The sequence below is a fragment of the Salvia splendens genome, chromosome 5 (assembly GCF_004379255.2).
Source record: "Salvia splendens isolate huo1 chromosome 5, SspV2, whole genome shotgun sequence".
In the NCBI taxonomy this organism is placed as follows: Eukaryota; Viridiplantae; Streptophyta; class Magnoliopsida; order Lamiales; family Lamiaceae; genus Salvia; species Salvia splendens.
In genome coordinates this window covers 17,239,314-17,253,024 of record NC_056036.1, presented here as the reverse complement: position 1 = coordinate 17,253,024, position 13,711 = coordinate 17,239,314, and the positions used below count along the sequence as shown (strand labels likewise).

At 37.7% G+C, this 13,711-nt stretch overlaps 1 protein-coding gene and 1 pseudogene across 3 annotated transcripts; one reads left to right on the top strand and one right to left on the bottom strand.

Moving 5' to 3' along the window:
• The first annotated feature begins 1,512 nt into the window (after positions 1–1,512).
• LOC121805190 (protein ZINC INDUCED FACILITATOR-LIKE 1-like) lies at positions 1,513–8,740 on the top strand. 3 transcript variants are annotated; one of them, XM_042204980.1, is made up of 18 exons: positions 1,513–1,662; positions 1,748–1,894; positions 3,016–3,056; positions 3,198–3,258; positions 3,342–3,444; positions 3,536–3,638; positions 3,781–3,834; positions 3,938–4,000; positions 4,311–4,360; positions 4,449–4,524; positions 4,622–4,822; positions 7,175–7,262; positions 7,425–7,510; positions 7,591–7,698; positions 7,775–7,819; positions 7,910–7,998; positions 8,185–8,228; positions 8,410–8,740. In XM_042204980.1, exons 2-18 carry the CDS (start codon positions 1,750–1,752, stop codon positions 8,544–8,546), a joined length of 1,494 nt encoding a protein of 497 aa, XP_042060914.1. In that variant the 5' UTR covers positions 1,513–1,662; positions 1,748–1,749; the 3' UTR covers positions 8,547–8,740. The 3 variants fall into 3 exon arrangements, with proteins under 3 accessions (XP_042060914.1, XP_042060915.1, XP_042060916.1); XM_042204981.1 differs by having other exon boundaries at positions 3,167–3,258; XM_042204982.1 differs by lacking the exon at positions 1,513–1,662 and having other exon boundaries at positions 1,755–1,894; positions 2,256–3,056.
• A 1,131-nt stretch (positions 8,741–9,871) lies between these two features.
• Positions 9,872–10,867, bottom strand: LOC121804892 (annotated as a pseudogene).
• Between the last annotated feature and the right edge of the window lie 2,844 nt (positions 10,868–13,711).

The window sequence follows — 13,711 nt, the reverse complement described above, 5'->3', positions numbered from 1 at the left end:
GGTTGAAGGCGTTAGAGGAGAGATGATGGAAAGAGAAATGGGATGAGAGAGGTAGGGTAAGAGGATGAGAGAGGTGAGATGAGAGAGAAGGGGCATTTGAGGGTATCAAGTTAGAACAGTGTACAATAGCTGCAAATGTGTGCGATTGTCTTATCACGTTTTAATGGACAGTTTTTCGGGCCTGAACGGGCTTTTTTCACTTTTTCCAGCTTTGTGATAGTGCAATCATGGCAACCAAACCAAGGAAAAAGGGTGGATAAGGCCACTAACATGGCAATCAAACCCGCCCTTATACTAGTTCATCCACCAAATATTGTTTTTACTAAAGAACGTACTACTAATCGTGCATGTCGTTTTACATAAAAGCCCCCACAAATATGCATACACTTTGTTTCATATGATATGTAAATCTTGTTTGAAGGAGAATATCAATATGGTTTCTCATTTTGATTAGAGAGTTCTAATATTTATTTCCCAAATAGAAAAAGGAAAACATGAAAGTGAAAGAAAACGAAGGCGCGGGAGTCTACCACTCCTCAGTAGTTTTCGGTTGTAGTATTAAATAATCTTAATGCTTACGTCACATTTATAATTATATACTATATGACAGTTTGTAAAATTATGCTATCTCATAATTAAATAGTATTATGTTTGGTTTATAAAATTGCACCGCTTAACTTAATTGTAGATAAATAGTCTTATGATATATAGTCATAGTCACTATTTCCAATTAAAATAATCTCACAATTTAATTCTAAGACCTGGATAGATAATCATACGATAATCAGTCATGACAATTGAACTAAAAAATTATTAGTCTCACACTCTCGAGTATTATACCCTCCGTCAATAAATAATAGTGTCATTTGTGAATATCATGAGTTTTAATTAGAAAATAGTAAAGTAAGAGAGAAGCAGAAAAAATAGGTAAAGTAAGATAAAAAAAAGTTGGTAAAACATGGAATAGATGAGAAAAAAATAGGTAAAGTATGTAAGAGAAACTTTCTATTTTTTTTAGAAATGAGGCTATTTTTTGTGGATAACATAAAATAGTCAAATTAGACTATTTTTCGTGGACGAAGAGAGTATTTTGGTACGCAAATACCAACTATTTCTGTTTAATCGATCGAGAGAAAAAAATGGTTAATTAAATTAAATATGTATAAATATTATGGCCCAATTTAAATACTCATTCAGTCCCATAAAAATATAGACATATTATATGACAATTAAGACAAAATTGGTAAAGTAAGAGAGATAAGAGGAATAACAGTTAGAATAGTATTAGTAGATAGTGAAACCTTCATTATTATTAGCGTTTTGAGTGTGGTATAAATTGTAAATAACGTGATGATGTGTAAGGAATATATTTGAATAACTTTCCATATAAAAATATTCATATTTTTATAGGACAGACCAAAATAAAAATATTTTTTTATTAAAAAATATAAACTCAGCCTGCCACAAAATAATTCAACACGTACTAAATTTTGGCAATACACTATCATGCTTACACGTACTATATTTGCAGATTAAACACAACGATTTGCTGATTAAAAGTAGAAGGTAGCAAAGTTTAATACCCCTATTATAATTATTGGCTGCAAATCTGTATATCTATGGTGGAGAAACACTCTTGCTGCAGATAAAAACAAAAGCCGCGTAAGCTGCGCCAGCTCCTTCAGCTGGATTTATTACACAGCCTTCCAAATTCCGATTGAAAGTTCTGAGTTTTACTCCGCTGCAGAAATGCCGGAAAATGCTGCTCCGCTGATCCAGAAACAAGACTACCACGAGAGCTGCGCGGCGTGCAAGATTGAACACATGAGGGATTCTGATGAAGGGATTCCATTCAAGCTTCTCATTTTGGTCTGGCTCATCACTCTCGCTGCAGGTTCATCTTTTCTTGATTTTTGAACTCTTGGGTGTCGCCGGTTTTTGGGCTTGCTGTAATCTGATGTTGGGGTTTGGTATGGAGAAAAAGATTGGATTTTTAGATGATTTTCTTAAGCTGATTTGTGAGGTTTATCTCGGATTGAATTGACTGGTTTGATAGCAGTCCTCGATGGTGAAATTGGTTGGTGGTTGGACCAGTGCACGTGTTTGGATGGAGTGCTATATTTGGTGAACTAATTTAATCGGAGTTTATGTTTCGTTCCTAATCATTTGCCTTTATTGATGTGGGACTCGTATTTATTTCCTTAAGCTAATGGTATGGGTGAGGTGTTGATCATAAATGAAAATGATCTATGCAGGGAAATTTGTCTCTTTTTTGGAGGTCAAGAAAATGTTATTTGTCTTCTGCAATTTGTGTAATGTCTTCCACTATTTATTGATATTTTACTTTGAGTTGTGTTTCGGATGGGGACATGATGCATTGTGTTAGAGCTATCCCCAACCACCTCTAGTATGCCTTGAATAAGTGTCATTATTAGCAAAAGTGGGAGTAAGTGTCATTTTCTACCCTAATTCAAATTTACTTATTCCATTTATTGTGTTACTCAATATGATGTAGATTAATACTCAGAAAAACTGTTAAAATTGTATTGTTGAAAAGTATTATCATGAATTTTTAGAAGTGATAAGATAAGGAATTTGCTTAATGAACAATAGGACTTGATAAAATATGTTATGATCAGCAAAGGAAAAGTAGGAACCAAATATTTATTGTTTGTAAAATGGGTTGGGAAATGGTTTTTGCATTTTGGCTGAAGTTGGTTTTTTGCAAGAGCACTGACTTTTGCTGCAATAATCATAAAAAATTTGGAGTGCAGGGGTGGAGATGGCGTTAGCTGGTATAATGTGAAGTGGAGAAAAATTTCATCACATATGGCTTAAAATTTCATGATTAAACTTTGGCTTGTCTGATAGTATAAGATAGTAGCAGCTTGTTACCAATTTGCTTAGCTCAATCTTTCCTTACTTGCTCTTTTACACTTTATTTATGCACATTTATGACGTTGATATTAAATTCTTTCACTGTATTCTAATGACATTTTATGGTGCCGTTGACAGCTCTGCCAATATCGTCTCTTTTCCCTTTCCTATATTTTATGGTAATGATGCGCCGCAACCTTGAAAACTCTGTATTGTAACTTTTCAACACTTTCAAGAGTCTGTATCATACAACGTGTTCCCATCATCTCATTTTTTTTGGTTTGCATAGTAATGGAGAGCATTATACCTACGTACTGCAGATAAGAGATCTCCATATTTCAGAAAAGGAGGAAGACATAAGTTACTATGCTGGATATGTCGGTTGGTCTCTTTTTAACGTTGTTGTATAGTATATGAGCCTATTGTACAATTGATATTTAACATGTAGCTAATATTTCTTGAAGGATCGTCTTTCATGCTTGGGAGAGCTTTGACTTCTTTTCTCTGGGGGCTCATAGCTGATAAATATGGTCGGAAACCAGTCATAATGTTTGGCACATTTATAGTGTGAGTGTCCATAATATATATCTGTGTCAATTGGCCTTATTAAGTACTCTTATCACATTTTTCGTATCTTTATTTTGGATGAATTTTCCAGGGCTATATTCAATACAATTTTTGGTGTTAGCGTAAACTTTTGGATGGCCATTATTACAAGGTTCCTTCTTGGAAGTTTATGTGGAACGCTTGGACCTTTAAGGGTACGCTGATCCAAAATTCGTAGTAACTTAGCTATATTTTCTGTTTCTTTTTATATGCAACATCAATACTGAAGTTTGTTTCTTGGCATTTAGTAAATTCTGAATACCTTGTAATTGTTCGTTTGAATTTCCAATTGACCAGGCATATGCTTCTGAAATCTGTCGTAAAGAGCACCAAGCTTTGGGGATGTCAGTTGTGAGGCTTTGATCCTTGTTCTTTTCCTTTTCTTGATTCATTATCTTATCAATATTATCCTGATATGTAATACTATGTTGCTTGTTTAACTTGATTTTTACAGATTAGCACATCCTGGGGCATAGGCTTGGTCATCGGTCCTGCTGTCGGAGGCTTTCTTGCACAGGTAATTTCTTTCAGAACACTCCATGAAACTGCAGGTTATTAACATAATTGGTGCATAAAAAACTAACTTGAAAAAAACTAATATATCTGCACTTACTTCTGAGTTTACGTATAGTAATGTAAATAATGACAAACATAAATATCTCTTCAATACTATAAAATATTTCTGAAGTTCAGTCAAACATAATCTTATTTTTAGGTGCTGGATACTGCAAATTTCTCTTTTCTGCATTGTCATATCTTGAAGTTTGTAGGCTATATACTGGAAAGAATCTCTTACACTTCAGTTATTTTGACTTGCATGATTTTAGCCTGCTGAAAAATATCCACAAATCTTCTCCGAAAAATCCATCTTTGGAAGGTAAGCCTAGTTTACCCATTCATTTCCTTTTGCCCACGTGATTTTATAGCGCAAATAGACTCTACATTGCTATCAATATCAATTGCAGGTTTCCATACTTTTTACCTTGTCTAGTGATCTCAGCATTTGCTTTGGTGGCGTCTAGTCTCTGCCTCTGGCTCCCCGTATGCTTCTCTCCTAAGCTATCCATTTAAGTAAAATCAGTATTGTGTGTCCGACAACTCAACGAATTCCCCCTCCCTCAAATGTGAATAATCGCAGGAAACAATTCATTTCCATAACAAAGAAAACATAGCACAGACTAGGGAAGGCAACGCTTATGAGTCCATTGAGTCGTATAAAGTGGAAGTTTCTGAGCTCAAACGTACAGTCTCTCAGAAAAGCCTCTTAAGAAATTGGCCCTTGATGTCTGCTATTATTGTGTACTGTGTTTTCCAGCTTCATGATATGGCCTATAGTGAGGTATTTTCTTTGTTCTCTTCCTCTCTACAAAGAAATATTTTTTCGTATAATCTAATGCACTCTATATTTCTTATTTTGTTTGTAAAAACAGTATATATATATCTTGGAGATATCAAATGTATGCTTTTAGTATAGACATCCCAAGGCGTGTAACATCATATACCTTCAATATTATTAATTAGATCATTAACTACATGACTTATAGCTCCAATAATATACAGTTTCTCAAGAATAAGCAATTGCCCTCATGCTAATTTGCTTAATGGTTTCTGGAATCTTAAAGTAAACACCAAACACAATAATTTGTTTAATTATAAATTGTCATCTATTGCTACTTATATATTTAGTAATATTTTGATAGAGATCAAGCTAATGATCTCCATTATCTCTTGAGATTATTTTCATTATTATGGAGATTGTTGAAAGATTACAATTGATAGAGATCAAGCTAATGATCTCCATTATCTCTTGAGATTATTTTCATTATTATGGAGATTGTTAAAAGATTACTTTAAATGTTGAGGATTTGTTTCATTGTTTATCTATAGGTTGATCCCTATAAATAGCTCCTCTTTAGAAGAGCTAGATATCTCGGAAAATAAAGTGTATTAGGACGGTATCAACCGTAGGCCTCTTCGGAGGATTATCTTGGCCTCTTTGGAGGATTGTTCTTCTTTTATATTGAATTCCAGTTCTTGTTTTACTTCCGCCTTTAACTCCATACCAAATTGTTATGGAGTGATAAGGCAGTTAAGAACCAAAGGATAAACAACTCGAAGATAAAGAATAGAAAATAACTCTCAAGCTTTTGTAAACAAGAACCAACAGAACTTGGAAATAAAATAGATAATAATCCTCTCACCGAGGCCTCGGTTTTCACCGCCTAATAACTTTGATCTCGGAAAATAAAGTGTATTAGGACGGTATCAACCGTAGGCCTCTTCGGAGGATTATCTTGGCCTCTTTGGAGGATTGTTCTTCTTTTATATTGAATTCCAGTTCTTGTTTTACTTCCGCCTTTAACTCCATATCAATTTATCAACCGTAGGCCTCTTCGGAGGATTATCTTGGCCTCTTTGGAGGATTGTTCTTCTTTTATATTGAATTCTAGTTCTTGTTTTACTTCCGCCTTTAACTCCATATCAATTTGGTGCGGCGAACGTGGATCGCATCATGGTCAACACTCAGAGCACTGAAGAACGTCTTGACAGATTGGAGAAGGCGGTCGCGAACATCAAAGTGCAAATGAGCACATTCGAAGCCCGAATATCTAACTGTATCAATGATGCCTTGGCACCATTCTTGCAGGATCTGCAGTCTCGTGGCTTCATTCGGGAGCGCGGGCAACAGATCGCATTCACTTTAGATGATCAGCCTTTATCTCACACCAACAATACCAAGTCCCACAACTTCAACACTGAGCCAACGCCGCCCCTACTTCCTCTTGCACCTAATCCTCCCCCAACCAGCCCCCTTGTGCAGGAGATACAACCAGTCCAGCAACCAGTGACTCTCCCATGTTTGGATGCACCATCCATCCCTGCAAATCAACATCTCCATAAGTTGCCCATCACCCAACCTAATGTTGCACTTTCACCATCCATTTCTCAATCAAAACTGCTTGCACTCTCTCCGCCCCTCACTGTACATCCAGTTGGGGCTGACCATCTCTCTTCGCTCATGTTTTCCTCTCCCAATTCCACATGTGAATTCATTGAAGCTAATTGTTGGTGTACCTTTGTGATGCATATGACTACCGAACATCTTGAGTATGAATGGCTACTTGCAAGCCCAACAACAAGGATACCCAGGCAATGCATTAATGTTGTTGGTCATTTTCTCTTGTTCGGCAATGTGGATTCTTTTCGAAAGCACGAGTACGAGCCTCCACTGATCAAAGCAATGTGTTTATGTTTCAACTCCTGCCTTGTGGGCAAGGCTGTTTTGACAGCGAGGCAATTGATAGAGATTAAGCTAATGATCTCCATTATCTCTTGAGATTATTTTCATTATTATGGAGATTGTTGAAAGATTACAATTGATAGAGATCAAGCTAATGATCTCCATTATCTCTTGAGATTATTTTCATTATTATGGAGATTGTTGAAAGATTACTTTAAATGTTGAGGATTTGTTTCATTGTTTATCTATAGGTTGATCCCTATAAATAGCTCCTCTTTAGAAGAGTTAGATATCTCGGAAAATAAAGTGTATTAGGACGGTATCAACCGTAGGCCTCTTCGGAGGATTATCTTGGCCTCTTTGGAGGATTGTTCTTCTTTTATATTGAATTCCAGTTCTTGTTTTACTTCCGCCTTTAACTCCATATCATATTTGTTATATTTTCTCCAGATATTCTCTTTGTGGGCTGTCAGCTCGAGGAGGCTCGGGGGGTTGCATTTTGACTCGGCAGATGTTGGTGCAGTTCTTTCGATCACAGGTACACAGTTTATCCTTCTCTGTCATTCTATAGCTTTTCATTTTGATAACCATGCTTTGAAATGCAGCTTACCAATTACCATGGTGAAATATCTTGTTCTTTTCTTAAGGTGATTCACCTGTAATGTGACGTATCTCATTTGATGTTTCTATGGTCACTCAGGTGTTGGTATGCTCATCTTTCAGCTCTCCGTATATACCTGGATTGAGAGAATACTTGGACCTGTCATGGTCTCTCGTATAGGATCTGTACGTCTCCCTAAAACTCACATCTCTAATCCATTTGTTTGGCCTTCTAACATCTTGCCTGCCTGTTTATCCCTTTGCAGGTCATTTCGATACCGTTGCTAACAACCTACCCATTTTTAGCCAATTTATCGGGTCTCATCCTCTTATTACTTATTAATTTTGCTTCAATGTTCAAGAACGTGCTCGCTGTGAGTTCTTATCTTCAATGTACACTGAACTCTATTTTTTCTCTATTTTATACTGATTCACAACGAACATGAACAGATATCCATCACGACAGGCCTGTTAGTTCTTCAAAATAGAGCTGTGGTTAGTCCCGGTCTCTCCTTATCAAATTGCAATTTCACACACATTCATGAATCAAACTGTTACGAATCAATCTGATATCCCCCTTTTCAGACAAAAGAGCAAAGAGGAGCTGCAAACGGCATATCCATGACAGCCATGTCTCTCTGTAAATCTATCGGTCCTGCAGCCGGAGGTTCCCTGTGAGTTTTACTTGAACAGTTCTCATTTCATCTCACACTTTTATCTTCTCCATGAATCATTACCGTGTTCCATCTTCAACCAAGTAGTTGCAACCATTTATCGCAATATTCTCGATATAATGGGCATAATTTTTCGTATTTGATACACGTGTTCTAACATCACTTTCTTGTCTTCGACGTGTCCAGACTCTCCTATGCTCAAGGCCGTCTAGATACAGACTTCTTACCAGGTACCAACGGGGGAGTCTCATGTAAAATAGTCTAACATGTCAAAATCTGTTGGACGAGTTCCAAAAATTATTTCAATCGGGTAGTTGAGCCGTTAGACGGTCTTACACGATATTGTTGAGCTGTTGCATATGTATATGTAATCAACCGAGTTTGACAACAAATTATACCGTTGCAATGCAGGTGTTCACCTAGTTTTCTTCGTGTTAAACGTGGTTGAGTTTGTTGGATTCGTAATGACCTTCCATCCATTTCTTGTCGTCCCCGACGATGACGTGTGTTCGAGTTCAGCCGGTGACCAGGAAAGTCTCTTGAGCTGATCGGAACAGTATCTTCTTCCATGGTGTAGTTTATAGTGTGCATCTGTTCTAAAAAATGAAGCTTAGTGGAGTAAAGATAAAGAGAACTGTGAATAGAAAAGGTATCAATTTTTTGGCATGTTTGATCTTGTACCATCTCATCAATAAATACGTAGCTCTTATAGTGTTTCAATAAAATAGTGCGCATTTATTTATTTCTTATTTTTGAACACACTTTCCTCACATCTACTAAAAAAGGTTTATGGTGAATAGGGTTTGCATATTTGTTGTAACTGATGAGATTAATATCACCAGGATGAGATTAATATCACCAGAGGTTCTTGGTGAAAGGGAATGGTTTATTTGTGTTGAATATACCTTTGCACTAGATATACATAAAATATATTAAATTCAGTAATGATAAATATAATTAAGAATATATCAAAAAACCATAAAATCTTTATCAATAATTAGGTGTATTAGGGTCCTACTGTCTCCTTAGTGTTAAGCATCAAACGGATCATAGCCCTTGGATCCTTGAATTGGATGGTTGTGATAAGCTAAATTATTAGACTAAAATGTTACATTATTAGTCAAACTATATTATTATACTAAAATGTTACATTATTTTGCTAAAATAGTAAGTACACTATTAGCTAAGTTACATTATTAGATTAATATCTACATTATTAGATGACACGTGACATGAATCTAACCGTTAGATCACAAGATCCAATGAATAACAAGAGTTTTGATTTTGAACCATATTTGCAAGTTGAAAATGATCACACCCCCATCCCGGGGTGCGTTATAATGTTAACTTTTGCTAACTCTGTTAATTCATCAACATAGTATATTAAAAATATCAACATGATGACATTAAAATGTCAATACATAATATCAACACAATATATTGAAATTTGAAATGTTAACAAAATTATGCATTGACATTTTAATGTCATTATATTGACATTTTTAATACACTGCGTTGCGTTGATGAGTTAGCAGAGTTGGCAACTTAAGAAAATTAACAATTGATCAAAACCCATCCCTATATATATATATATATATATATATATATATATATATATATATATTTAATATAAAAATATAAAAATTCTATAATTAATTTTTCTGTCTTTGCCTTTATTCCGAATGATTCATCGCAACTTAAAAATATCGTAGTGGCCTCAAAATTATATCAAATTGTATAACTATCTTCCACTCAAGTTCACTTTAATTGAAATGAGAGGCCTTCGAAAAATAATTGGAAATGAGATACAGTTTAATTTTGTATTGTTAAATTAGTTTTCTGGTCATATTTGTGTGTGTGACGCTAGTTCAAATAAGATAGATATCAAGGTCAGATTAATAAAATAATACTATATGTTGTTGCATTATCCTTTTTTTTTTCCTTCAAATTTATGCTCTGTTACATGCCACTCAAGTTTATAACTTGTTGGTTTTACATGCTTTGTTTTGGACTTGGTTTGTGTGGTGAGCTCAAACCAGAATTTGATCTGCATTTTCATCACTGCTGTATAGGCATGGATGCTGTCTGTTGAAATGCTGCTGCACCAGAATCTTTCTAGCTAGCACCACCATTTCTATGTTGCTTAAAGGGCCATGGTTCTCCTTCAACAACATTTGAACCGCATTCGTAAATGCTCCACATGGTTTTCTTTCGTTCTCCATAATCTCCGCGTCTGCAGACGTCTCGTTCGTTTGGCAGCCACTGAGCAGGATCCCTTCATCCGGCTTCAGCGGCTTGCTGATGGGCGGCTGCGGCTGGTGAAACATGAGGCTGGCATCAGCTCCAAACACCTCCACCAAATGTGTGCCAATGTCTCTGCTGATTTTGCAGGTTAAAGACATGAAATACTGCAGTATTGATTGGAAAGGGATCTCTTTCAGCTTGTGGTATTCTGCAGCAACCGTCGCGTCTGAGGTCGCAGAAGGGCCTATCTGTTCTGTCTCTTTGTCAATTAGGCCGCCGCTGTGGCAAGAATCCGAGAGGATGGTGAAAGTGGCCCCTTTCGGAACACGATTCACTAGCTGCCTGAAGTCCATACCTACCAAACAGCATGAAGAATAATCTGTTATCATCTTAAAAACATTAATTTTGATCAATTTTGTATGAGAAAACTGGCTTCTTCTTTCTTGGAATAGTTGTGAGGCTGCTTGATCAAAGTGCCATGGCCCGAGTAGTGGAAGAACAAGACGTCACCTTCCTCGGCCCGATCAACCATGCTGTTGAGTGCCTACTTGATGTTGACACCGGTGGGCATGACGGGACTGCCAGGCTTGTCTGTGAGAAGCTCAACATGATTTGTTAGGATTACAAGCAGATTATGATTGCAAGAGTGTGAGTGTGTGTGTTTGATCGGAGAAGAATCAAGAGAGTTTCGCAAAAGGAGAAATCGTATTGAATTTGCAGAGAAACGAAAATAGCTGAACTAACTGAAAAGAAACAAACCAACGGCTATTTAAATCTAAGCCAACAAACGGTCGAAAGAATCGAACGCTCAGGATTTAATCCATCTTAAAACGCGAGATCCGACGGTTGCTGAAGCGTCTCAGCTCCTTCGATTTCTTCAGTGTTGATCAGCTCGATTGCAGCTCGATTCATCACTCAATTTCTACAAACTCCACCTTGATGACTCGATTGCCAATCAGCTGCCCTTCTTGAGATTTATCAAACTCATGCACAACTCCAGCTTCGTCTTTGGTATTGGTTTAGTCAGCATATCTGCTGGATTATCCGCTGTGTTAACCTTGAAGACCCTTATCTCTCCATCTTCTATCCTCTCCCGAATGAAGTGTAATCGCACATCAATGTGCTTACTTCTTTCATGGTATACTTGATGTTTTGCTAAGCATAAGGCACTGCTATTGTCACAGCCTATGCTCACTGACTCTTGAAGTATACCAAAGTCTTTCAACATGCCTCTGAGCCATGCACTCTCCTTCACTGCTGAGGTTAATGCCATGAACTCAGCCTCGGTAGTAGACAATGCAACCACCGATTGCAAACTGCTTTTCCACCTGATAACTGAGCCAAACAAAGTGAACAAATACCCTGACTGTGATCTCCTTGTATCCAAATTCCCAGCAAAATCAGAGTCAGTCCATCCCACCAAAGCATCTCCCTTATACTCACTTCCACCATCAAACATGATCCCATAATCAGTGGCTCCTCTCAAATACCTCATCAGCCACTTCAAGGCAGACCAATGCTCCCTACCATAGTTAGTCATGTACCTGCTAGTTACTGATATGGCTTGAGCTATGTCTGGCCGTGTGCATATCATGGCATACATTATACTGCCAATGATATTCGCCTAAGGAATTTTCTGCATTTTCATCATCTCAGATTCTGTTTTTGCTTTCTGCTCAGCTGTCAGCTTATGTTGCTGCCCCATTGGCACAGCCACACTTTTGATGTTATCCATCTTGAATTTCTTCAACAACCTGGATACATAATCACCTTGGGTGAGCCATATCTTACTGCATTCTCTCCTCCTCACAATAGACATTCCCAGAATTCTTCGGGCAGGCCCCAGATCTTTCATTTCAAAAGCCTCACTGAGATCTTTCTTCACTTGTTGGACTTCACTCATATTGACCCCAGCCAACAACATGTCGTCCACATACAATAGCAAGTAAGCAACTGCAGCTCCACCCACATTCTTGATGTACACACATCCATCATAGGAAGATCTCAGAAAACCAGAATTCTTCATGTGCTCATTAAACTTCATGTGCCACTGACGGCTGGCTTGTTTCAACCCATAAATGCTCTTTTTCAACAAGCAAACCTTGTTCTCATCACCAGCCTTCACAAAACCCTTGGGTTGAGCCATGTAAATGGTTTCCTTGAGCTCACCATGTAGGAAAGCCGTTTTAACATCTAGTTGTTCTAGCTCCCAGTTCTTCCTTGCCACTATAGCCAATAAGATCTTGATAGAGGTGTGTTTAACCACAGGGGAAAACACTTCATCATAATCAATCCCATACTCTTGTGTGAAACCCCTTGCAACTAACCTTGCCTTGTATCTCATTTTCTCACCTTCTGCCCCTTCTATTTTTCTTTTGAATATCCATTTGCAGCTCACAATTCTCCTTCCATCTGGTCTCTCCACCAGCACCCAAGTCCCATTTTTTAATAGAGAATCAATCTCATCAACCATGGCTTTCATCCATAGTTCCCAATCATTGCTGCCAACTGCATCTTCATAGCTGCTTGGTTCAGAATACTCCATTTCCTCAGCAGCCATTAGACAGAAGAATAGATACTCAGCATCAGAGTACCTGTTGGATGGCTTTACAGTCCTCCTCACCCTATCCCGGGCTAACTTCCAACTTCCTTGAACATCAGAATCTGTCTGTTGCACTGGCTGCTGCACTTGCTGAGGTGATTGTGATTGAGAATTGGTTCCTGTGTCAATCACATTATCCTGCACACAATCTTGAATATTAGGATGCTCCACCTCAATTCCAGCAGTTTCAAACTCAGTTGCTCTTGCATTATCATCAGAGCTGGCAGTACTTGGCCCTTTCCTAAATGGTAGATCATGCTCCCAAAACACAACATCTCTGGAGATAACTATCTTCCCATTACCAGGCTCAGTGCACCAGAGCCTATATCCTTTCACTCCCGGTTGGTAGCCCAGCATGATACACCTTATAGCTCTAGGTTCAAGTTTCCCCTGCCTCACATGTGCAAAAGCTCTGCAGCCAAAGGTTCTTAGATTCCCATAACTGCATTGTCTCCCAGACCACTTATTATCTGGTATCTCTCCATTCAAACTTGATGCAGGACATTTGTTTATCAGCACAACGGCCGTAGAAGCTGCCTCAGCCCAGAACCGCTTCTCCAATCCAGCAGCAAAGAGCATACACCTTGTTCTCTCCAAGATGGTGCGGTTTGCTCTCTCCGCAACACCGTTTTGTTGTGGATTTAGAGGAACCGTTCTGTGCCTTTTAATCCCTTTTGACTTACAAAACACATCAAAATCCTTTGATAGATATTCTAGACCGTTGTCAGTCCTTAAGCATCCCAAACTTTCCTTCTTTTCTGTCTCCACCTCAGTGCACCACTCCTTGAATCTTGTGAGAGCCTCTGACTTTTCTTTTAAGACATAGATCCACATTTTTCTGGAGTAATCATCAATAATGCTCATGTA

Bases quoted from the DNA above. Each gene is read 5' to 3' on its own strand.
- LOC121805190 (XM_042204980.1), top strand. From the start codon at position 1,750: ATGCCGGAAAATGCTGCTCCGCTGATCCAGAAACAAGACTACCACGAG. The intron at 7,511-7,590 runs GTACGTCTCCCT...ATCCCTTTGCAG, and splicing joins TGGTCTCTCGTATAGGATCT to GTCATTTCGATACCGTTGCT. The intron at 7,820-7,909 runs GTTAGTCCCGGT...CCCCCTTTTCAG, and splicing joins TTCTTCAAAATAGAGCTGTG to ACAAAAGAGCAAAGAGGAGC.